Source organism: Beta vulgaris, chromosome 3 (assembly GCF_026745355.1).
Source record: "Beta vulgaris subsp. vulgaris cultivar EL10 chromosome 3, EL10.2, whole genome shotgun sequence".
Lineage (NCBI taxonomy): Eukaryota > Viridiplantae > Streptophyta > Magnoliopsida > Caryophyllales > Amaranthaceae > Beta > Beta vulgaris.
In genome coordinates this window covers 20,906,890-20,931,991 of record NC_079204.1, presented here as the reverse complement: position 1 = coordinate 20,931,991, position 25,102 = coordinate 20,906,890, and the positions used below count along the sequence as shown (strand labels likewise).

At 36.2% G+C, this 25,102-nt stretch overlaps 3 protein-coding genes across 4 annotated transcripts; 1 reads left to right on the top strand and 2 right to left on the bottom strand.

Annotated features, from left to right (window-relative positions):
* Positions 1 to 3,291: 3,291 nt before the first annotated feature.
* On the top strand, positions 3,292 to 7,516 carry LOC104889157 (pto-interacting protein 1). Its single transcript, XM_010674311.4, has 8 exons — positions 3,292 to 3,511; positions 4,129 to 4,271; positions 4,448 to 4,698; positions 4,787 to 4,913; positions 6,062 to 6,335; positions 6,794 to 6,926; positions 7,005 to 7,091; positions 7,189 to 7,516. The coding sequence occupies exons 2-8, from the start codon at positions 4,190 to 4,192 to the stop codon at positions 7,318 to 7,320; spliced, it is 1,086 nt and encodes a 361-aa protein (XP_010672613.1). The 5' UTR covers positions 3,292 to 3,511; positions 4,129 to 4,189; the 3' UTR covers positions 7,321 to 7,516.
* Positions 7,517 to 9,288: 1,772 nt separating this feature from the next.
* Positions 9,289 to 13,982, bottom strand: LOC104889156 (probable receptor-like protein kinase At2g42960). Of its 2 annotated transcripts, XM_010674309.4 has the most exons (8): positions 13,044 to 13,982; positions 12,006 to 12,653; positions 11,775 to 11,879; positions 11,369 to 11,491; positions 11,111 to 11,281; positions 10,825 to 10,954; positions 10,233 to 10,445; positions 9,289 to 9,754 (listed from the first exon to the last, which is right to left on the bottom strand). In XM_010674309.4, exons 2-8 carry the CDS (start codon positions 12,626 to 12,628, stop codon positions 9,695 to 9,697), a joined length of 1,425 nt encoding a protein of 474 aa, XP_010672611.2. In that variant the 5' UTR covers positions 12,629 to 12,653; positions 13,044 to 13,982; the 3' UTR covers positions 9,289 to 9,694. The 2 variants fall into 2 exon arrangements, with proteins under 2 accessions (XP_010672611.2, XP_048497226.1); XM_048641269.2 differs by lacking the exon at positions 13,044 to 13,982 and having other exon boundaries at positions 12,002 to 12,189.
* A 7,472-nt stretch (positions 13,983 to 21,454) lies between these two features.
* Positions 21,455 to 23,977, bottom strand: LOC125495553 (uncharacterized). Its single transcript, XM_057393323.1, has 5 exons — positions 23,888 to 23,977; positions 23,455 to 23,767; positions 23,142 to 23,306; positions 22,761 to 22,904; positions 21,455 to 21,999 (listed from the first exon to the last, which is right to left on the bottom strand). Exons 1-5 carry the CDS (start codon positions 23,975 to 23,977, stop codon positions 21,455 to 21,457), a joined length of 1,257 nt encoding a protein of 418 aa, XP_057249306.1.
* Positions 23,978 to 25,102: the final 1,125 nt, after the last annotated feature.

Below are 25,102 nucleotides of genomic sequence, written 5' to 3'. Positions count from 1 at the left end.
TTTCTACTCCTCCAAAATCTATCCACCGAGAAACCGAATGGTCCCCTCTAATTAAATGTTGGTCTCTTATATTGGAAAATGTCAACTAAACTCGTTTATTTCTAAATCATCCATTGGTGGTGTCCTTCGAGATCACTTGGGAAACTCAGTGTGCCTATTTTTAAGTCCTGTCTCGCTCATAGAAATCAATTGCACTGAAATTCTAGCCTTTTGTCGAGCCATAAATTTTTTTTCAACTAGTGACTGCATTTCTCACTCCTTTCTCATTGTGGAGTCGAACTTTTTGTAAAATAGTGCAATGAGAATAATGAGGGTCCTCTGAATTGAAATTTCATATTCAACTTCATTGGAAATTTATCAAAGAAGGAGCTTGGTGTTGAGATCATTCACAAAGGGAGAGGGTCCAATTTTATGGCTATCTCTTTTTAAGCAGGGACTTAGCATGGATGTAATCTTGTATAAGGCATCACTTGGCTTTGATTATTTGCATTCTGCATGGTCATCACTTGGTTTTTGATCTTTTGTAACGCTTGGATTTTTCAAGTAAATTTAATAACATCAAACCAAATTATAAGAAAGAAGTATTCTAGAAAAGGTGACACTTTTTCCCCTTTATTTAGAAAAAAGTCTTTCTAATACGTACTATTTACATATCACACAATGATAATTTAAAATATTCACAAGTATTATAAGTTCCCATATATATCTCTATTACATAAGTGAAGGGGTGAGGAAGATGGTGTCCCCTCACAAAAAGTCTAATATAACCTTAATGATTTAAATTCCTTTATATATTTAATAGTCTTTTTTTTCTTCCTACTTGCCATATACTACCTCCGTTTCCTAAAGATCTTCCTTGTTACTGTTACTACAGATACCAATGAGAATTAATTTGTGTGGGGTGTGGGTTGGGTAAAGTAGGAGAGAGAAAGGGGTTAAGATAAATAAACAAATAAAAAGAGGTTAAAGTAGGAGAGAGAAAGGGAGTAAAATTGAATTAATAATGTAATGGTGGACCATATGATAGTGACATGAGAGGGTAAAAAGGGGAAATAAAATTCCAAATAAGGAATAAAGTAAAAGATGGAAGATCTTTTGGAAACGCACTTAAACGGAAAGAGGGAAGATCTTTTAGGAAACGGATGGAGTATTGAACAAGTTAATAATGGAATTGAATTTCAAATTTCAATTAAATATTAAATTAAGGAGAATGATTTTCTCTTAATATGTGAGAAAAATTCTGATAAAAAAAATAAATTGACAATATAACTTGATTGAAACAATCCGTACAAAAAATAAAGACTTGAATCTATTTCATATTAATAATTATAATGATAATATTTTAAAACCTAAATGTTGATTATTATTCAATGATCTCTATTATACAAATTAAACTCTTCCACTTTATTAATATTCAACGATTGAATTTGACACACAAATTCTTTCACTTTATTAATATTCAACGATTGAATGTGATACACAAATTCTTCCATTTTATTTGAGCATAGGATTTCTTCTGCTTTGTATTCTCTTCACTTATATAATAGAGACTTGAATAATGATGAACAAAATAACTAAAAAAACCAACGAAACATTGATTTAAGAAAATATATTTAAATAATTAAAAATCGTTTATTTGTTCAAATCAAATTTTTTGTAGCACCCATGAATAACTAATTGAGAAAAAGAATGATAATATGACATGCACACATAGCGTGCAAAAAATACTAGTTTTATTTAAGGTAAGATGAAGTCACTTGTAAGGAGGGGTGAAATTGGAGATCCTTACTTACAAGGGGTGAGACTCGATCCTAGGATCTTTGGGATCGGACGTGATGCCAACACCACTAGACTATCACCTACTGCTCTATAAGTTCACATGTATGTACAACACATAATCAAATTTGAGAAATTTTCAATGGTGACCTCGAATTTTTCGAGTTTTCCATTGGTGGTCCTAAGTTTTTTTTTATTCCTACTAGTAACCTTCAATTATTATTTTATTCCCAAATATGACCCTATAGAGTAAAAAATCATTACTTTTGTTAACTTTTCATTAGAATAAATGTCTCGATTCGCGTACTTGAAAATTGTCTAGGATTGCGTGTCGCAAAAATTGCTTGGGTAAAGTTTTTGGGTTCATTTTAGCCTTTAAGGGTCAAATTTAAAGTCTAAATTGGTTTCCATGCCTAAAATTTGGTCGGTTGAAGAATTGAGTGTCATTTTGTCCCTTAAGGGTCAAATTTGACGTCAAAATTGACCAGAAGCACCTTCGTTTGTTTGCCAAGAGACTAGTTCTAATGAAAAGTTAACGTAACTAACGGTTTTTTACTCTATAAGGTCACATTTGGGAATAAAATAATAATTGAGGGTTATCGGTGAGAATAAAAAAACTTAAGGCCACCAATGAGAAACTCGATAAGTTTAAGGTTACCATTAGGAATTTCCCATCAAATTTTTGAGAAATTCTACAAAGTATTGGGGCCTTAAGTTTTTGTCAATTGTTTAGTTTGGTACCACATCAAATAATTAAATTTCACATGGTACCCCTTAATAATTGATAATCTATATTTGATACCACTATCAACAACAATATTCCCCCTTATCATTCTAACCACTCGCCAACCACCTTCTCGGAGTCCCAAGCACCACTATCACCATTTACCAAACCGACAAACCCACTAGACCCCCCTCTTCACAACCCTTCGATCCATCGAAAAATGTAGTCGCCAACTACTTTTGATAATGATTGATAGATCAAAATAGATGCAAAAAGACGGCATAATGGATCTCGGTTTGTGAAGATAGTGATAATGGATTCTGGAAGATAGTTAGCGAGCGGTTAAAGACGAAAGATAATACTTCTTCTGCTCCCATTTAATTGCAACACTCTCAGTTTCATGTTTATCAATATAAAATTTACACGATTAATATCTTTAGTTCTGTTTTAAGAAAAAAATTAAAAATTAGATATTAATAAATTACACATTGAGACGAATCTAATAAGATCCTACATGATTATGTTTTTTCGTACATAAATACAAAAGCTAATTAAATAAGTGATTGTAAATAGTTCTGAAACTGAAAATATTGCAATTAAATGAGAGGAAATGCCGAATGAAATAATATAATTTGAGATGGTACCATAAAATAACAATTTCTACAACCAAGAAAGGAATTGTAATATAATTTCAAGTTAGCCCAATTTTTTGACGTTACATAACGTCAAGTGGGGACCTGGGAATGGTGGTTAGAGGTCAGATTAAAAGACCAAATCCATTCCAAGTTTTCAACTCATCTCAATATTTTCAAGGAAATTCATAAATTTGCAGCGTGATCTTTTCTTACAAAATTCTTCCTAAAGACTAAAGTACGCGTTTCTCTCTCATCCTACCCGCACCTTTTGCTCACTCGCTTTTCCTTCTTACCCTTGCCTACTTTTTGCTAAACTCCAAAAACTCTGCTAATATCTCCAATTTTTTCTCCTTCATTTACACTAATCAATCTTTTGGTAAGCTTCTGATTCCTGTAGACTTTCATTTTTCATCATCTATTGCAGTTAAATTTGTTTTATTTTGTTGCCCTTTTTTCAGCTTAAGTGTTACTGATCTGAAGTAAATAGTTTTATAATACTGTAATTGTGCACTGAATTGATGTGGGAATATGCTTGTGTTTGATTATTTGAGTTTGATTCCTTTTCTGTTTGGTTAAACATGGCGTAATTTCTTATATAATTAGTTGAGCAAGTTTCTAATATTTTTTTATAATGTCTTAACCTTTTTTTCTTCTGGGTATCTGTGATTTAGAAGTTGTAGGTATTTTAAAGATCTAATTTATTAATTGGTCGCCAATTTGAATTCTGGGTCTATTTTGTTAGATCATCATCATCCTCTTTGGTTTGATTTTTGCAATACCCAATTTTCTGGTGGAAATTTTATGTTCTTTGAAATGGAGTTAAAGAGAGTGGTATTTACATATTTTGGTTTTGTAGTTAGTTAAACTTTTAGTTAGAAATGATTTGGGAGGAATTAAAAATCTACTCTGGGATTAAAGACAGTGAAATTATCATCCTTTTACCAACCTTAAGCTCACTGTTTTCTGGTTCTAATTGTCTTTGCAAAAATGCAGTTTTGGGAATTCATCGCGTACTTGCTGTATTAATCTTGCTTGCTACTCTTGAGGGACAACCATGAGCTGTTTTAGTTGCTGTGGAGATGATGATTTTCAGAGAGGTGGTGATAATGGAGCATTTATGACACATAATCCATCTGGTAAGTGTTGGGATTCGTCTGTTGCAGTTGCTTGATTGTCGTGCGTACTTGTACTAATGAGTAGTGCACACTATCTTCTACTTAAAATGATCATTTGATCTGTTGTCATTTCTTGGATTTCTCTGCTTTTGGTTTGTCAAATAGATTTAGTTATCTGAAAATTTTCCATTATTCAGGTAATCATACAGCTTATCCAACAAAAGAAGATAAGCCAAAGGACACCCAAACTGTAAATTTTCAGCCTCCTGCAGTTCCTGCTATAACTGTAGATGAGTTGAAAGAAATTACAGAAAACTTCGGAACGAAGGCTTTGATTGGTGAGGGATCTTATGGAAGAGTTTATTATGGCACACTAAGAAGTGGACAAGCGGCTGCCTTGAAAAAATTAGATTCCAGTAAACAACCAGACCAAGAGATTTTGGGACAGGTAATGACTGCAGCAAGATGTGGTTTTGATTCCCTAGTGTTTTTGTGTTCTATCAAGTTAATTTAACACCCTGATACATGCTTTACAGGTGTCAATGGTATCAAGACTTAAACATGAGAATGTGCTTGAGCTTGTGGGTTATTGTCTTGATGGCAACTTTCGAGTCCTTGCATACGAGTATGCTGCAAATGGTTCTCTTCATGATATTCTTCATGGTAAGAAGTTGTTAATTAGTTACTCATTGGTTTCAGTTCAGCCATCGCTTGTTGAACAGCCTCCAGCATGAACATTGTCTGCATATCACTTTTATTGACCACATGCATACCTTCATTAAGCAATAGATGAAACTCAAAATATTCTTAAACATTTGAAGCCTCTAATTTGATTAATTCAGCATAATTTTGGTGCTGAAGACTATATTTGACTTGTAGAACTGGTCAAGGTCATGATTTGAATTAGTCTTGTATCAGTACATCTGGAAATAAATGTATTTCAGTTTTTTGAAAATCTTGCTTTATGAGCATTTTCTTGAAAATTCCTCTCTGGAAAGCAGGCATCTACAGCTGTTGAGATTATGCATGCTACCCTATTAACAAGAAGTAATACTAATGAAGCTAACTGAAGACCATCTCATGGATTAGAAGTTTCTAAATGGCAGAATTGCTTTTCTAGTCATAGTGTCAATTTTTTGTTTATTTATCAGCATTCAGCAAACAATGTTGTAGTTGGCTGCTCTAGAAACCTTGCTTATCAAAGGAACTTCCTAATTTTACAAGGTTTGAATGTTTGATTGGTTTTTAAGATGTTTTGGTTATTGACTACAAGATTTTAGATGTGGGACATTTGGTAGTACCATAGTAACTGAAATATTTACATATAATTGCAACTTTGCAAGTGATATTGCTTTAGAGAGTAAGAGTCATTATGATGTTGGTTATGTCGTCCTCTACCTTTTACAGATCATAACTATCATTTTGCTGTTAAGGATTATGCACATGTTTATTGATGAATCAGATCCAGCTTTTGACTTCATTTTCTTGTCCTTTTCTGTTCAATTTAGTATGTTATAAAATATACTTGTTACTGGTATGAAGAAAAAGCGATCTGGAAGTTGGTTCTCTATCATTATTTCTTCTTTACCTTTTTAATTATACTTGCTAGCTGTTATGAAGAAAGGACAATGTAGGTGTTGGAAGACTTCCTGTATAATTTCTTCTTTGTGATCCTTTCCCTTTAGATAAAAGGGAAAGGTTTTGACCTTTTAGCTGAAATGTCTGTAGAACTCCTGTGGAAAAATGTTTCTACTAGTGCTCATAATATCTAGGATGTTCACTAACTAATAGAATGGCGTTTATATATTTAGGACGAAAAGGTGTCAAAGGAGCACAGCCTGGTCCTGTCCTCTCATGGGCACAGAGAGTTAAAATTGCTGTTGGAGCAGCCAAAGGGCTTGAGTATTTGCATGAGAAAGCTCAACCTCACATTATACATCGTGATATTAAGTCCAGCAATGTTCTTTTATTCGACGATGACGTTGCAAAAATTGCTGATTTTGACTTGTCAAACCAAGCCCCAGATATGGCAGCACGTCTACATTCCACACGTGTTCTCGGAACATTTGGATACCATGCTCCCGAGTAAGTGCCATTGTGTGTAATAATTCAAAATTTTATCTTATACCTGCTGTCCCAAAATTCCTCACTGCTTCCCTCGGGAGTTTGGGGTCATGTTAACTGTAGTTTTTATGAGATTCAGAAAGTCATGCTGTCTTCCTTGCTCATATTAAAGTTGTAATTCATAAAAGACGGGCTGTTGTATACCTAACCCTCATTTGGGAGGCAGCAAGTCATAATTGTGATGTCTCTATTTTATGTTAAGACTCACCTACTAATGTAGGACACGAGTTTTATGTCCAGGTCTCTAATCGGCCGAATTTGGCCAGCTCTTGAAAAAAAAAAATTTCAACCAGGAAAACTTAGTACCCATGCCTACATATTTTTAGTGTTATATTTAATTTTTATTTATTTCTTTCCTTTTCTCCCTCTGCTATGATTATTATTGGGACTAACACTGTTTTTATGTTGTCTTCTGATAGATACGCTATGACTGGACAATTGAGCTCAAAGAGTGACGTCTATAGTTTCGGTGTCGTTCTCCTGGAGCTCTTAACCGGGCGTAAACCTGTAGACCATACACTACCTCGTGGACAGCAGAGTCTTGTGACATGGGTAATGTTTGTATTTCTAAGTTAACCTCTTTGTTTTGGGATTTCAAGTTATCTCACCATGATTATTTGCTTCATCCAGGCAACTCCAAAGCTTAGTGAAGATAAGGTAAAGCAATGTGTTGATCCAAGATTAGGATCAGACTATCCTCCCAAGGCTGTTGCTAAGGTAATCTTGGGATTGTTGGACTCTTTTTATTGGTTAGTCTTTAGATTAATTAAGTGGGCTAACCTTGAACTCTCTTTTCCACATTTCTTTAACCCAGATGGCCGCTGTAGCCGCGCTATGTGTGCAGTATGAATCTGATTTTCGCCCAAATATGAGCATCGTTGTTAAAGCTCTTCAACCGTTGTTAAATACACGGACAGGCCCTCATAATGAAGCTTCACATGTGTAATTGTAAAATCCCCATTTGCTAAGGAATGTCTGATGTGTATCAAAGTATTACATTGATTTCTTTCATACATGATTTGAGTAATTAGTGCAATGTATTTTGTTGAATGTGGATTCTGGTCAGCTGCTGTAAGTCTGTTGTAATGCATAAAATGTTGCTATAACTTAAAAACTTCAACTTATAGGTAGCATTCTCTCTATTCTTTTTGTTTTTTGGTTGAAGGTGTCCCTTTTCATCCTTCACGTTCTTTTTTGCTTTACGCCGAAGGGAACATATTATTGTTTTTTCGATTGATTGATAATGTTGTATAACTTTAGCTCTTTATGAATAAAATGATTGCAACTTCGAAGTGCTAATGAAGGCCCTCTTAAAGTTAGGTTCTAGCACATGGGACTTCCAATAATCTAACATAAGGTTGACGAAACACTGAAATGAAGAATATATTGAGGGATATGTCAGGTTGTAAAGATGGGTATTCAATATTCATGGACAAAAGCAAGGATGGTGGCAAATTGTGGTGGTTGTATAATGAGTGCTAATTTAAAAGATTTTATTGAATGGTATTAATTTTTTTGAGAAAAAACACATGCTTGGGGATTGAGTTCTAATATCATGGACATTAGCATGAATATTTCCTTACAAAATTAAAATCAAGTTCATTAACATTATTTCTATATCTACTATCTTCTCCACAAAACTTAGTGTAGTTGGTTGGGACTTACCTTATACCAACTTCTTGTAGTTCTTGGGGGTGAGGAGTAGAGGTTCCTTCTTTCCAATCTATAGAAAGATAATTATATAATGGGTGATAATGTCGTAAATACTTGAAGGAGTTCACTCATGGTACACTCAGGGGTATTTTTGTAATAAATTAGAACTTCAGGTGCTCATTTGACACCAAATTTGTTCTATGGGCATTTTGCTCATTTACTCATTTGCTCATTTTGCTCATTTTGTAATAAAAGTGTTTGCTCATTTTCTTAAATGAGTAGAAATGTTTTCTCATTTGCTCATTTTGCCCATTCGCTCATTTTGCTCATTTGGAGAAAATAATCTTGGGTGTACCATGAGCATAGTACACCCAGGTGTATTATAAATATTCTCTACCTGAAGGAGCATGAGAGTCAAATGAATCAAGTGACTGAGCATGAGAGCTAAATGAATTAGTCTAGCTAAATATTTGTTTACTATATTACACCCTCTATCTCTTTTGCTTAAACTGATCTTTCTTTATTATTTCATAAGCGTAATTGAACCACTATAATCTTTACTTAGACAGGTATAAAGTTACAAACAATCGATATTTTAAAAATTATATATTAAGACGAATCTTATAAGATTTCTCTTACTACTGTTTTTTTAATGGATTAGTAAAAGTTCATAATCAAAATATTCTTTGCCATGTTTGGTTCCCGGAAGACCCTTACAAATATTTTGGTTCCGGAAACAAAATGTAAAGAAAGTGTTGAAGAAATGTGGCAAGTAACAATTCTGCATCTGATTTTTCTTCAGAAGACAAGTGCCTTTGGTTAGGAAAAGTACAAAGTGTGAGCAATTCATAACAACTCAACACCTTCCTTCCTTTTCCTATATGAGTTCCGGAATAGGCTAATTGTTTAATAATAAGCACAATTATTACAAAGCTTATATCACTTCAATACTATGTTGTCTTCCTTCAACAATGCAAATGCAATGATACAAATAATTTATTTATGTTTCAAAAGGATCAAGGTTTCATATCGTCTTTTAAGCACCAGCATATATAACCAACAGAATTTTCAAACCGCTATTCTTTAACTGGCATATACTTGGAATGATATGGTGGAATTCAAATAAAGATTGAAAAACACAGTTGCTTAACACTTCACCTAACAACCCAACCTGGATTGCTATGTTCCACCAAATTAGGAAAAAATATCAAGTTTGCAGCAACAAAACACAAGCTATATTGATTTTCAAACACACCTCATCTAAATATATAAACAATCCCATATATTTCCTACTTCTTGTTCATGAAATATTAACTCAAGTATTAACAACTCCCCTAGCCTAAAAAGGCCTGTACAGAACCCCATACCGGCGCTTCGGCATCAAAGAAAGTGCCCAACACCACTTATACAAACCATATCGATCCTATAAAATCAGCTACTACAATAGAAAGCAGAACCTGGGCAAGGAAAAGAAAAGTAATGAGGGGGGGAGAGCAAAATCACTCTCTCTATATATATATACGTGGATTCAATTTACCACTAAATGACAGCACGGAGAGCACAAAGACTTCAACTAATTGAAGCTTGCAATTTCTCCTGTTAACTATCAACTCGTACACGATGACTATGTATTTTCTTCGTTTTGGCTTTCCAATCATGAAAGTGTGTTAAACACTAAGCCTCGGAGATTCATTCTCACCAGCTTGGCTCCTTCGATGTCTCCGATCCTGCAAACCCAACAAGTTCCATAAATAACTTGATTCAAAAATGATTACTACCTAGTGCCTTCGATGTCTCCTATAAAATCGCAATGATTTCATAGTGGTGTGAAAGTGTGAGGATAGTCAGGAAACGAACATGACATCCATATTAAAGGAATTACGTTGTGGGGAGGAATATGAAGAGTCACGTATCATTATAGGATGACTCCATATTGAGCCAAATGTCTAAAGTAGGAAGTATGAAACACATGATGCAAAAATGCCAGAAAATGGATGATGATTTTATATTAAGCAATTAATTAGTGTCAGGGTATGTTTAGGTATCTTGGAAAAAAAAAATCTTGGTTGTTTTGACTAAGCGGCACATGGTTTAAAGCAAGAGACATGGGCACATTTACCATTACTTTCATATCATGGCTCAGAATTTTAACATATCGAAGAAGTAACAGTGTAAATTTTTGGAAAGGAATGAAGGAAATTATACCTCACGAGGAACGGGATATTCCTCTGATTCAAGCATTCGAGCAACTTGACCCATCTTTGGACGCTTCTCAGAATCTGGATCTACACACCTCAAAGCGGTCAAAAGTGCTCTCTTAAGAGCCCTTGTTGAGGGTCTATTGTCCATGTTGGGATCTACCACCTCTTCTGCCCGTCTGTTACCAACCATAGTTTTGAGCCAGTCCACTAGGTTTACCTATAGCCACACAAGATTATTAGTACGACCGTCAGACTCTAGTACTAATGTAGGCTGCGACAGCTTGGACTAACACCAAATACAGATGATGCTGAGTTAGACCAAGAAATCAATATTTGTACTCGGTTTCAACTGGGAAGTCTGATATCAAGTTATAAAACAATGCTTTCAGTGTTTAAAAGATTGATATTAGTGTGAACTAGTTGAAAGTTGCATCATACTCTACACAGGAACAAAGTGTTATTGTTAAATTCCAGACCAGAAAAAGCAGTGAGAGCATCAGTGATGCAATTCTGCTTCAAACATGAAGACAGCAACATTCAAGTAACTAATTTTTCAGCTTCATACAATAAAACTAGCAGTATTTTATAGACTTTACCTCATTCTGGGGACGAGCATAATCCACTGGGTCCCTCCCCGTAATAGATTCCAAGAGAACAACCCCAAAACTGTAGACATCACTTTTCTCATTCAGAAGACCACTATTGGCATATTCTGGAGCCACATACCTGCAAGAACCCAATAAGCAAGTTTATGATTTAATAACAAGAAAAAAAACTATTTTCTTCTTATTCCTTTCCAATTATATTTTACAATGAAGAAGTTCTATGGTAGTTAAGAACTTAAAGGAAGAGGATCAGCTAAAATATAAAATACAAACTCACCCAAATGTACCCATGACTCTCGTTGCAATGTGAGTCTTTCCGGCACCCAACAACTTTGCCAAGCCAAAATCAGACACCTTTGCATTAAACTCATCATCTATCAGTATGTTACTTGACTTGATGTCCCGATGCACAACCTTAGGTTCAATGGCCTCATGCAAATAAGCTAGGCTGAAATGAATATTAGAATCAGTATCCTAAAAATGATAAAATTGACACTTCATGATGACACTGATGTTCTTTATTTCAACAACTTACGCCTTAGCAGTGCCAATAAGAACCTTCATGCGAGCATCCCAAGTGAGATTTCCATGTTGACGCATTGCACCATGAAGCCATTGCTCCAAATTTCCATTATTGACATACTCATAAACCAACAACCTACAATATATTTTCAGTTTGTAGTTGATTAGCACATCTAAGACTTGTTTTACTTTCAGGAACATAAACAGGTAACCTAGAGAAAAATATATAACCATTAATTTGGTTTAGGTATTTAAAAGGGTAGTATAGTCTCTAACAGCAACATAGGGCATTTCAAAAAACAAGGGACACACAAATTAATGCTTATTTTAAAGTGAATTTAAGTTTTACAATATCCTACATCTCAATATCATGTATAAAATGAAGGTAGTACTTCCATATCCACAGCAAGAGCATATACCTGTGAGTTCCTTCAATGCAGTATCCAAGAAGTCGAACTAAGTTTTTATGTCGCACATGACCAATTGCCTCCACTTCAACCCTGAATTCCTTTTCTGCCTGTCCACTGCAATTTAATCATCAAAATCATTACAAACAATCTTGAAGGTTAGCAGCTCATTAAGATATGATCACATTGAACATGAGCTCAATAGCTTGATGAACACCAAAGAAAGCTCATATAATCACCTACAGGTTGTTAAGGAGCCTCTTAATTGCAACTGGAGTCCCATTAATTAGCTCACCCCGGTAAACAATGCCATATCCTCCCTCACCAATGACATTTTGCTTGGCAAAGCGGTCTGTTGCAACTTCAAGGTCTCTTAGAGTAAACCAATGCCCCCAACCAAGGCGAGAAAATTCAGGAAGTCCGGATAGCGGAGAAGGAGCAGTTATCGGGTGAGAAGAAGGCTTATCCCCCATCGGAGACCCAATGCTATCCTTTTCGGCTCGAGTAAAAGAACCTGAATGACTTTTATTCTCTCTTGTTTGTATTTTCTCGATGTTTGGATGAACCAAAAGCTTGTCTGAATCCTTCTCTTTGATTCTCTCTAGAACTCCATCAGGATAGCTACCATACCCAATTTGAGAAACTTGGTCTACTCTTATTTCTCGGATTTCTTTCGAAATCGAAGGAATTTGGCTAAGAGGTATATTGTTGGTTGTTCTTCGCGATTTCTTCCTAGCAGTAAGGCACAGATACAGCAATATTGAAAGGATTATCATAATTAAACCTCCAATGGTTATCCCTATTATTTCCCACAATCTAATACCAGCAACTTTCTTGGACATTCCAGCATTGAGTTGAGATGCCATGTTTGGCTGAATTTTAAAGGATGTCCTACAACACAAGAGTAGGAGAATTGGAAACCCAACAACACAAGCCCTAAATGGTGCAGTATTATATGATAGTGTGACATACTAGAATCCAAGTCATTTCCTTTAACAAAAACAAAAATCAAATCAATAAAAAAAAAGAACCAAATTTTATCCTTTCCATAATAAGTACATGATTCTACATTCACAAAATTCTCAAGCCTCAATCTATAATTTGATAACTACAAAATGAGACAAGCAATAGGACAAAAGGCATAAGAACAAACAAAATCTTAGCTAACGGATTTGACCTTACACAGAAAGATATAAACACAAGACAAACTGCAAAACTAAAGCCAAATTCTGACTCTTGTCTCACTTAATGAAAAAACAAAAGTCAGAAAACAAACAATACCTGTTATCAAAATTCAATCAGAAAGAAAGTTCCAAATTCAAGCTCTGGATCTGTTACTGCCACCAAACTACATTCATTTTGAAATTCAACAAATACCCAGATGCCAAAATCACTCCCATTAACAAAAAAAATCAATGAAAGATGTGGAAAATTCTTGGAATTATGAAATGGGTAAATGGTAATTGACATTAAACTGCAATCATTCTGAATTTCGACCAAACCCCAGATGCCAAAATCACTCTCATTAACCAAAAATCAATGGAAGATGTGAAATTTCTTGAAATTATGAAATGGGTAATTTGGAGTTATGCACAAAATGCAAACTTTAAAAAAGTTAAGCCTTCTATTCTGAAGAAAACTTGTATGAAAAAGGATAAATAGTTGTTAGAAAAGAAATTACAACTTCTATGATTATGATGAACTAGGTTGTTGTTGGAAGAAGGTTTAAAGAAGAAGGCAAACAGAGTAATCAGTAGTTGGTTGAGTAGAGAGAGAAAGTGATGGAGTACTTCCTTTATTGCCCCTTCCTTAGTTTGCAATTGCATATAGTAAAAGAAAAGCATGAAAATGGAAGTTTCCTCTTTCTCTCTCCTGAAAAAAATTTAATTGAGATCTCAATTTCCTGTTTCTGAAAGTGATTGTTAGACAAGTTTTTGTGGGATGAATAAAGTAAAAATAATAATAATGCAATGAACTTTTTTTGCTTAAAAAAAATAATTCAAAAAGTTATGTCGGCCTTTTTTGATTTTTTTAAGATGAGGGTGAGTTGTTTAATCTTCTTTAGGAGTCAAACTAAAAAATTAATTACCAGAAGAAGGATGATTTTTGAAGAACAAAAAGCCTTAGTTTTAAATGAAGAAAGAGAGAAGAAGAAGGCGTGTAGAAGGAGTTCCGTTACAGAAAAAATGAAATGTTTAATGCAATCAGGTGAAAGGTTACCTGAAGAATGGACTTGGTGCCCCACTTTATTAAAGAACACATTACACTTGGCCTAAGTTTTTTTTTTTTGGTGTTGTATGTTGTACTGTGTTTCTTCCATTTTTACATTGTACTTGAGTATTCTAAAATATTCCACATAACACTATTCAACTTACCTTTTTTAATATGTTAACTAGATGTAATTAGTTTCATTTACTATTTTCTAGTCTAGTGGCACTAATTGAGCTTGTACATAGTTTAAAATTTAAAAGTTGGAGGGAAAATTTCTGAGTTGGATTAGATTCATTAGATTACAAATAGTTCTCGCACTTTCCCAGACGGGACCCTTTTTTTCTCTCTCCCCTCTCTCCCCTCTCTCCTCTCTACTTTCAAAAACCCTAGCCTCCATTGTTGATTTTTAAAGGGGCTTCCATCGGTTTTTACCGTTGGAAAGCCCCACCTTTTGCTTTTTTATTTGTTTTTAGGTTTCCAATAACAATTTCTCCCTCAAAGACAGGGTTTTCGATCTCCTTCGTAAGAAAAGGTTTTTCGATCTCCTTCGAAAGACAAGGTTTTTCGACCTCCTTCGAAAGACAGGGTTTTTCTCCTCTTTTAGAGGGGGAATTTCTACAGGTTACAATCCGGGATACTAGATCTAATGGATTGTCGTGAAATTATTTTGTTGGTGAAGAATTATGCGGGATCTCAAAGGTTATCAATTTTTCGAATACGGTCAGATGAATCCGACGGAAATCATCCTCACGACTACAAGGGATCGTTAGATTGTCTCTCCAACAAGGCTGTATTTTCCAGCGATATAAGCGGGAGATGTTCCACATTGCAAGATTTGTTTGACGATCGTAGTTTTTATGAAGGAAATTTTTGTTTGATTCAACTTATGTATTTGTTTGATTCGATTGCTTATGTAGATGTCGTATGACTTTTTATTAATGAATTAATTTTACTATTCAAAAAAAAAAAAGATTACAAATAGTTAGGAGAATCAATGATACCTATTACAAAAAGGTAAGTTTGAAAGTATTTTGTGAATTATAAAAATGTTGGATTTTTTTTTTGGCCCCCTTTCGGAGACCCGTGGTAAGATGAATTACCTCTGGACTGCCCTCGCACAGGGCCACTCACCCAGAGGCCCAACATTTCACAATTTGCCAAATGTTCTAGAAAAGAGTTGCCAACATTTCAGAGCTTGTTTCCTACTTTTTTATCTTTATTTACCTACTATATTTGCTTTTGCACAATTTTCAATGCGCTTTTTTTTACGTTGAATATCTGTCAAAGGACCAACTCAACCAAAAGTTTAAGCTGATGGTTGAGGCTCCAGGAATAGATCTATACTCTATCACGCCCCCTCACGCAAGAGCCCTTAGGTCTTGAAGTGTGGATGCAGCACAGGTCTCCCTCATAACTAGCGCTAAATATTCCACTGAGAAAGGAGGGGTGGATGAGATTCGAACCCGTGACCTTTATGTCACGCTGGCTCTGATACCATGTCAAAGGACCAACTCAACCAAAAGCTTAAGCTGATGGTTGAGGCCCCAGAAATAGATCTATACTCTATCAAGGTGAGACTCCTCTGATGTTGCCACGGCTTATCATAAACAACGGCGACATACTGTTGAGAATCATTGGCTGAGAGAGTAAGACGATAATTAGTACCGGCGACAACCTGTGATTCAGCTTTGACGATTTTGACTAATTTAAGGTGCGACCCTTCTTCTTTGTTGTGTTCATCAACGGCGAATTTCGCGATTTCTTGAATGTACGGATCTTTGATGTCTTTGATGGGGCTGTAACCTCCGAGGAGTGGGCCTCGCCTTGTGGCGGCGAATGCGGCGGAGATCACGGCGAGGAGAGAGAAGATTAGGAGGATGTGGTGTGTGGACATGGTGGAGAAATGGGAGTTTGGCTAGATTTGAGGGGAGAGAAATTGTAGTTTGTGTAAAGATTAAAGAAGGAAGGAGTTTTAGATCTATTCCTGAGGCCTCGACCATCAGCTTAAGCTGATGGTTGAGGGCCCAGGAATAGATCTATACTCTATCAATATCCCTTATTTCGTTCATCTAACTATAGTAACTATTTGAATTGGATGATTAAAAGTTTGACTGAAAAAATCTATTACAACAAAGATTATGTTCAAGAGCACATTAGTGTCATCTTCAATCAATAAACTCCAATAAACTAATTATGTTCTCTTCTCTTATGGCAAAACTAGCTACTCCACAAGATGTCATTTTTTTGGGAAAGTTATTAGCAATAAAAGCATAATAAGTTGAACGAGATTGTTTTCTCATTTCTAGCAAATCGAACAATACAAATTTTCATGAATGAATTCGGCTGGAGAGAACGACCTACACATACTATCGCTTACATCACCTTCTTTTTTTTTTTTTATTTCATGAGAGCTTATGAGCTTGGGTTAGGTTCATAACCACCTGTGTTTCGCAGGCTGAGACCTACCTGTGTTTCAGAATTTTATACTACGACGTGAAAAGACTCAATAAGGAGGAGTGGTGACCTCCTATAAGCTTGAAACCTTCCCTCGATCTGGTCTTCTATAACAATATGATACTGCATTAGAGCTTGCTTGAATGCGTCCAGGAGATACCTTCTTTGTCTTAAAACGAAGTCAGTGTTGCTACCGCTTTTCAAGTAAGTGAGGGAGACTGGAGCTACTTTTCTGAAAAAGGCAGCTACTACAACAGCCATTGCAGCAGCTAATAAAGGAGGCATACGAGTTCCTTCAAGATAAGGTGGAGTCATTTAGTGACCCAAAGGTCGCTGCTCAGAGGGCATACCAATTTTTTTTCTCGTTCCTTGAAGGCGGAGTGTAAAGATGGCCAACAGTGCGGGCCGATCCAACCCATCCAGCCCAGCCCACCTCGTGGGCCGGGCCAGCAAAAAGTCCGGTCCAGCCCAGCTCGAACCGTGAAATTGGTGGGTGGGCCGTGAGCCAGATTTTTGAGCCTAGCCCACTACTAAAACCGCACAGCCCGAACCATGAAACCAGTCCAACCCGACCCATGAAACCAGTCCAACCCGACCCATGAACCAGACCAGCCCAATCCAAGTAAATATTGAACCAAATTGTGTATATTTTAATAAAACTGTATATATTCTAATCAAATTGCATATATTATAATTCAATCAAATTTAAAAACAATGAAGTTATTCATTAGTATTAATATTTGTATATATTCTTAATTCATTTTAAAGATTTTATATAATAATAATGAATAATTTCAATGATTAAATAATTTTGAAAAAAATTCTCATGCCGGCCCGCCAGCCCGATCCAGCCCACCAGACCCACGAACCGTGAAAACCGGTAACAGACCGGTGTGGGCCAAGATTTTTAAGCCCACCAACCAGCCTGCCCAACCCATAAATTTCACAGTCCGGTCCTGGGCCGTGAAATCTCACCCCAGCCCACTACAACCCACGGTCCGACCCGCACCAGTGACCATCACTAGCGGAGTGACTTCGTTGTATTGGAAAGTACATCTTATTAGAGATGATATGAAATAAATATTAGTCCTATTCGGAGAAACAAATTATGTAGTTGATTAGTAATTGTTAGGCACCTATTTTTGACTTTTAATCCTAGGTTGTGACATTTGTTTCATACATTAGTCCTTAAAGTTAGATGAAAAAAAAATATCTTGCTACTTCTTCGGCTAGGGTTGCTTGTTCCCACCACTACAAACTGGGACAACCTTGCTCGGTTGCTCCGCACTCATGTGGCCGAAACTTTTTCCCATCAATGATGCGGAGGTAGGGATGGTAGTTGTGAGTTTCAATGGTGGGAAGAGTTTCTCACTAGAGGGGAAGTTGGATTGACATTTTATTATTGGCGTACAAAATGAATTCCAACAAGGGTATCAAATAAATTTTATAGATTTGAGTACCAAAGTAAATGTAAGTTAGTACCAAAATAGTCATTGTGATATCAATACCAAAGTGACTCCTACTTAGTACCAAAATGTAACTTTGGTATAGCCAACCTATAAAATTAATAAAATACCCCTGTTAGAGTCCATTTTGGACTCTAACAATGACACCCCAAGAGTTTCTCAGTAGAGGGAAGTGACGGAAAGGTTGAAAAGAGAGAAAGGGATGAAAAGGAAAAATGAATCAAAATTTTATGTCACAGGATTGTGTGATACTCTATGTGTTTATTATTACTATTACTACCATTCAATAATTTATAATTTTAAATATATAATAACCAACAAATTTGTGTGAGATATAGTGATGATTTCCTTTAACTGACAATTACTTATAATTTTTCTAGAAGTGTGACACATACATGGAAATGATATCACAACAAATTTGTGTGAGAACATGAAGTGGGGGGTTTTAGCACATGCCTTACAACTAGAAGCTGTTATTGAGCAGCAAACTCAAAATGTTACGCAACAACTCCACCGGGCCGCTAATCATCGACCACAAGGCACAACATGCCATCATTTGCAGCCGTCCTTATAGAATTCAACTTCGAGGGTCGTCTTTAAAAAATGTTGATGCAGAAATTATTTACTAATGGAATTGTGACATGTGTTATTTACGGATTTGAATTCTGTTATAAATATTATATTTCTCTGTTGAAATATCATCATAAATAAATTTGTAATAAGAAAGAATTGATAATATAGCAGTGGATCAAAAATATATACCTTCGGAAAGATCATCCATCTATGATTTAATCTCAAGTACTTTACATATTATCTTAAAATTTCAACTGTTTTTTTTAGGATAACTTATGTAGTTATATGATTAAATATGACATAATGAAATGTTTTTATATGTTTTATCAAAGATTTTTCATATATACTACATTAAGATTTTTATTTGAGATATGTAATTAGTAGTGGTACAATAGAAATAAACAAGTTTTCCTGTAAAAAAAAACATGAACACTTTGCATTCAAAAGAGATGATAAGTGTTGAATCCTAGGTGAATATAATATATATAATAATTAAATTAACTTACTAAAATACTACTCTCTTGAGTCTCTCCATACTCAAATGATGATAATGGTTAGGTTCAAAAGAAAATGACAATAAGAGTCACACGTACTTTTTTTAATCTCTTACTTTTCATTTCAAAAATGACGTGTTCGATATCTTGTACTTACACATTTTTTTTAAAGTGAGGAATACATATATGCATAAAATATTTGCATTAGAAATTTGACGAAAATATCACGTAACATATAGGCTTTCTTTCGCACGCATGGTCAGTTTGTAGACTCTGTACCCTGTGTTTGGCGCCCTTTACGGCTTTACCTCGTCTGTTTTAGTGTTTTATTAATACTAATGCTATACTAATATGGTTGTCTTGATAACTGAGCCATGGCCAAAATTAGAGAATAATCACAAGATTATTTAAAGAAAAAACATAAAAGGAATATTGCGGGACAAAGATCTACGACTTGCTAATTTATAAAGATGAATCTATCGCCTGTTGAAAATTCTAAAGCTTTGTCTATAGCATATTTGGGTGATGTCAAATTAGCATTATTTGGGTTGGGGCAAATGTGCGAAAAAGAAAAGAAAGAGTGACGGCTAAATTATGCTAATAGAGGTGGTGATTTATGGAATGAGATAGTGTACCGTGTACGTGTAGTATGCAAAATTTGATCTAATAAATCTAATTAAGGATCACCCGATTTTAACAAAATTAAGTTTAATAATCCAATTTTTATGTTGTATGTTCAAACTAATCTCATCTTTTGATTTTTTTTTTTAATAATTCAATTTTTTAGCCCTGTATGCTCATTTTTGAACCATAAGATGTTGAAACAGGTTGATGACCAGGAACAAATACTCCTCTCCTTTTTTTTCGCTCTTTTCTCTCCTCTCTTACAAAATCCTAATATTCAACCTAGGGGCTAGCGCCACCTTTTTGGGCGGTGGTGATCCCTTTTTCTCCTTTTGTTACTAGTTTTTAATGTTTATGTTTCTAATAAACTTCAGTCTTTCTCTAATGGAAAGTTTTTCTACCCATATATTGGGTTATATCTACTCATATATTGAGTTTTATCTATGTCCATGTGAGAGTTTGGAGACTTTATTTTTGGGTTTTTGTGTAATTCAAGAGGTTGATTTGTTGATCGAAATTTGTGCGGAGTTGCAACAGATGTCAAGACTTCGTTTACAATCACTTGAAATGAATCCAGTTCTACTTCAAAACTACAAAAAATTGACAGACCCCCTTGCAGAATGCTGCATCAAACAGCAATGTGAAATACGAGAGTTTTCAGAAGTGTTAGATCTACTTAACGATCGTGGTTTTATCATATTAGAATTGTATTTATTTCATTTTGATATGTATTTGTTTAGTTTTGACTTTTATTGTAGATGTCATATGACTTTGAATCAATGAATTAATATTATATTTTTTAAAAAACAAGGTTGATGACCAAGAAAATGGGCTAATCGCACACATGTCTTGTTCAAATTTGTTTTGATTTAAATAATTAATTTAAATTTTATTAACAGCATAAGCAATATCTGGACGAGTCGTAGTTAAGTACTGCAATGCACCAACCATACTACGATAATCTGTGGGATCAGCAAGAAGTTCTCCATCAAGCAGAGACAATGTTACTCTAGAGACAACAGGAGTGGTAACTGGTTTAACAGTATGAAGATGGAATTTATGGAGTAAATCAATAACATACTTTTTTTGAGACAAAAATAACCCAGATGGAGTACGCACAACCTGAACACCTAAGAAGTAATGAAGATCCCCTAAATCCTTCATAGCAAATTGAGAAGAAAGGGCAGAAATGAATTTGGTGACAAGAGGAGGTCTACTACCAGTAAGGACAATATCATCAACATATAAGAGAAGAATGATAAGATGCCCACGAAACTTAAGAGCGAACATAGAAGTGTCACAACTACTGCACTTGAAACCAATAGATAATAGGAAATTGCTGAAACGAGATAACCAAGCTCGAGGAGCTTGTTTCAAACCATAAATGGACTTACGAAGACGACAAATATGAGTAGGTTTAGATGGATGAATAAAACCCGGAGGTTGACGCATATAAACCTCTTCATGAAGAAAACCATGAAGAAAAGCATTTTTGACATCTAATTGATGAATAGACCATTTAAGAGAAACATCAATAGTAAGGACTAAGCGAACAGTAGTAGGCTTAACAACAGGACTAAAGGTTTCAAAGTAATCAATACCTGCCTGCTGGTGATTTCCAAAAACGACAAGCCTGGCTTTGAACCACTCCACAGAACCATCAGAATTATATTTAAGCCCATAAACCCACTTACAACCAAGTAAATTCTTATCATAGTTGCGAGGTACCAACTCCCAAGTGTGATTATTAATTAAAGCCTGATATTCATTTAGCATGGCTTGACGCCAACGTAAGTCTTTAGAAGCTTGTTTAAAATTAGTGGGTTCAGACTCAACAACAACAGTTTTTAAATTCATAAATATTTTTGGCTTAGAGACACCGTCTTTTAAGCGAGTGACCATGGGATGATGGTTGACAACGAGAAGAAGAAGATCTAGGAATAGTGTTGGTGTACGACATGGAAGCTGGGCCAGCGAGCGCTGGGGATCCAGCGGGCCAGGCAGTAGGGGCAGGTGCTGGGCCAGCTAGCGCTGGTGATCCAGCGTGCCAGCCAGCAGAACCTGGTGTGAAGGTTGGGGATCCAGCGACCGAAGGTGGGCCAGCGAGCTCAGCAGACACGTGGCCAGGAGAGAGGGAAGGCCTAACGGGCGGTTGGGAGAGTATGGGCAAGACAGGGGAATCCGAACGTAGGGGAGGAGTGGAACTCGACGGAGTTGGATTAGACACAGACCTGCCAGACACACATGACGACGCGACATTCGTGGGACTCCAATCTAACTCTAAGGCCTGGGGTGACGTGTAAGACGTCTTGGATTGAGAACCCACAAGAGTACGATAAGGAAACTTATGTTCATGGAAATGAACATGACGACTAGTGAACACTTTATTGGTAGTAGGATCAAAACAACGATAACCTTTATAATCCAAGACATATCCAATAAAAACACAGGTTTTAGACTTAGGTCGCAGTTTGTTATGTTTAGAATCCAGAAACAAAGGGAAGCATTCACAACCAAACGTTTTTAAAAAATGATAGGAAGGGGAACGATGAAACATTTTTTCAAAAGGAGAAACACCCCCTAAAACCGAGCTGGATAATCTATTAATGGTGTAGGTGGCAGTATATGATGCATCAACCCAAAATTCAGTAGGAAAGTCAGAATGAATGATCATAGTACGAGCCATCTCAACAATATGACGATGTTTGCGTTTTGCAACACTGTTCTGAGCTGGAGTGTGGGGATAAGGTTTCTGAAAAATTATGCCATTGTCACGAAATTGTTGTAGAAGAGGAGAATTATCAAATTCCCTACCTCCATCACTTTGAAAATTTTTAATTTTGCAATTAAAAATATTTTCAACCATCTTTTGAAACACAATAATTGGTAATAAGCTTCTGATTTACGACGTAAAGGATAAATTCATGAATAACACAAGAAATCATCAACAAACACAACATAATAACGATATAATTGATTTGACAAAATAGGAGATTGCTAAAGATCACTGTGAATTTTATATAATGGATATGGAGAAACATGTTCAACGGAATCAAAAGGTAATAAACGATGTATTTTTCTTAACTTACATCCAACACAATCATCATGAAACTTAGAAGTACATGTGATAGACTTATTTGAACATAAAGATCCTAAGATGCTAGAAGAGGTATGACCCAGACGAGCATGCCAAACATCACCCGACTCCTTAGTGGCTAGGAAAGCAGGAACTGTAGACTCAGGAGGGACAACAATAGGCTGAAGAGGGTAGACACCTTGCTTACTGGATCCCCGAAGCAGAACCTCCCCCGTTGTCTTGTCTTTAACAGGAACAAAATTTTTATCAAAACTCACAACACAATCATTTTCTTGACACAACTTGTTAACTGATAATAAATTATGCTTCAAGTTAGGAACATGACAGATAGATGATAACGTGAGGGGACGACTTGTAGTTTTTAAGGTTAAATTACCAGTACTTTTAATTGGGAGTAAGGTATCATTACCAACTACAACAGAACTAGACCCAGTATAAGGAGTTTTAGCAGAAAACTTACCATCCTGAGGAGTCATGTGAGATGCAGCTCCCGAATCCGGGTACCGGAATGAATCATTAGCTTCGCCACCAACAGACAGTGCAGCTAAGGCTCGAGTGACACTTTCAGATGAACATGGAACAAAGCTGGAATTGAATCTTTGAGGACAATAGGCAGCTTGATGACCTGGAAACCAACATAAACCACAAGTATCGGAAGTAGGGGTAGAGTTTACATTGCTACTTGATGAGTTACTCCCTGCTGAAGACAAATCATTACTAATAGAGTCTAGGCAAGGCATACTATAGGATGACAAGTTAGAATATTTAATCACCATTGGAGTGTACCCGATTAGCATTGTTGTTATTGTTGTTACCAGAGCCACGAGAATTGTTGTTGTTATTGTTACCACCATTACCCCAATTATTTTGATTTCGACCATTATTCCCCCCTCGATTTCTATTATTTTTCTCTCTATTCCGGCCACCTGAATTATTCCTTGAGGGAGAAATAGAACTAGAAGACTGAACAGCCACCAAGGCATTATGCGAAGAAGATTCAGAACCATCCTTCGAACTTTTTAGGCGTTGTTCATGAAGCAGAAGTTTAGGTCGCAAGTCATCAAAACTAAGAGGAAACGGGTAATGCTACAAGGTAGTGACAATATGATCGTGCTCAAAATCGCGATCCAAACCAAACAACGTATGCTGCACTAAATCCTGATTTGAGACAGGACACTGAATAGTAGTTAAGGAATCCGCAATAACCTTAATCTCACGCAAATATCCATCCATAAATTGCGAGTCACTCTTTTTAATGCGAGTTAGACGTCCCTTCAATTCCATAGATCTAGCCATGCTAGCATGCATAAACCTAGTTTGTAAACGATTCCAAATTTCCACAGAAGTAGATAAATCATGCACATCAACGAAGACATCTCTAGACAAGGTGGCAAAAATTCATGACTTAATTTGTTGATCCACAAGCAAATATTCATAAAATTGAACATTAGGAATCGAAAGACCACGTTTATCAATAATAGTAGCAGGGGGAATTGAATTATGCCTTCAACCATACCAAGCAATTGATGGGACAAAAGCAAACAAGCAATCTGTGTTTTCCATAATAAATAATCCTTAAGAGAAGAAAGTATGATAGTTACCAAATTACTTAGATTAGGGGCGGAGAGTTGCGGTAAAGCAAAAAGAGAAGAGGAGGGAGTCGTGGGAATCGGTTGTGCGACTCTAGCCGATTGAGTAGCGGTGACCGCGTGAAAGTCAGGGGGGTTGCCGGGGCGGCGTGCGTGACAACGAGGACGACGAGGTGGCGGTAAACTGCGCCATGGAGAGGCCGAAGGTCCTCGGCGTGGAGGAACCTGCAGCGAAGAAAGGCTGCAAAAAGAATGAGGCAGCGTAGGGCTGCGGGCCTGCAGCGGCGATGGTGGTCGGGGCAGCAAAGGCGGACGCCGACGAGTGCGGCTGGACGGCAGACAGGGTTGCTGGTAGGGGCTGTGTGAGGGCAACGGTGGTGGCGGAAGAGGTGGACGAAAAATCCATGCCAGGAAAAAAAATATTTTTCTTCTTCAGAAAAACCTAGGCTGTGATACCATGTACAAGTGTGGAGAATAATTGTGTTAACCTGATTAAGTTAACCCTGACATTCAATATATATAGTGTTTACAATATAGACCTATGACTATTAAAAGACCATTCTACCCTTTACATATAATGTTACTCTAATATAACCACCAAGGCACCACTGCCAACACCACCACCAACGCTGACAGCCCACCAAAGCACCACTGCCAACAACACCACCAATGCTGACCACCCCCATTTCGCCACACCACCATCAACCACCACCATTTCGGCCCCGTGTTGAAGTTCTATGCTTTTTTTCTTTTCATTTTTCTATTTTCTTCTATAATCTCTCTTCCTTCGTTTCTTACTCCTTATTGCACCATTTTCATACACCTGGTGTGC

Coding starts and splice junctions, on each gene's coding strand:
- LOC104889156 (XM_010674309.4), bottom strand. CDS start 12,628: ATGGCATCTCAACTCAATGCTGGAATGTCCAAGAAAGTTGCTGGTATT. Junction 11,880..12,005: donor AAGAGGCTCCTTAACAACCT/GTAGGTGATTAT, acceptor ATTAAATTGCAG/TGGACAGGCAGAAAAGGAAT. Junction 10,955..11,110: donor AGAGTCATGGGTACATTTGG/GTGAGTTTGTAT, acceptor GGGTTCTTGCAG/GTATGTGGCTCCAGAATATG.
- LOC104889157 (XM_010674311.4), top strand. CDS start 4,190: ATGAGCTGTTTTAGTTGCTGTGGAGATGATGATTTTCAGAGAGGTGGT. Junction 4,272..4,447: donor TATGACACATAATCCATCTG/GTAAGTGTTGGG, acceptor TCCATTATTCAG/GTAATCATACAGCTTATCCA. Junction 7,092..7,188: donor CTCCCAAGGCTGTTGCTAAG/GTAATCTTGGGA, acceptor TCTTTAACCCAG/ATGGCCGCTGTAGCCGCGCT.
- LOC125495553 (XM_057393323.1), bottom strand. CDS start 23,977: ATGGCTAGATCTATGGAATTGAAGGGACGTCTAACTCGCATTAAAAAG. Junction 22,905..23,141: donor TCACATGACTCCTCAGGATG/GTAAGTTTTCTG, acceptor TTCCTGTTAAAG/ACAAGACAACGGGGGAGGTT. Junction 22,000..22,760: donor TGTTTGGCATGCTCGTCTGG/GTCATACCTCTT, acceptor TGGATTATAAAG/GTTATCGTTGTTTTGATCCT.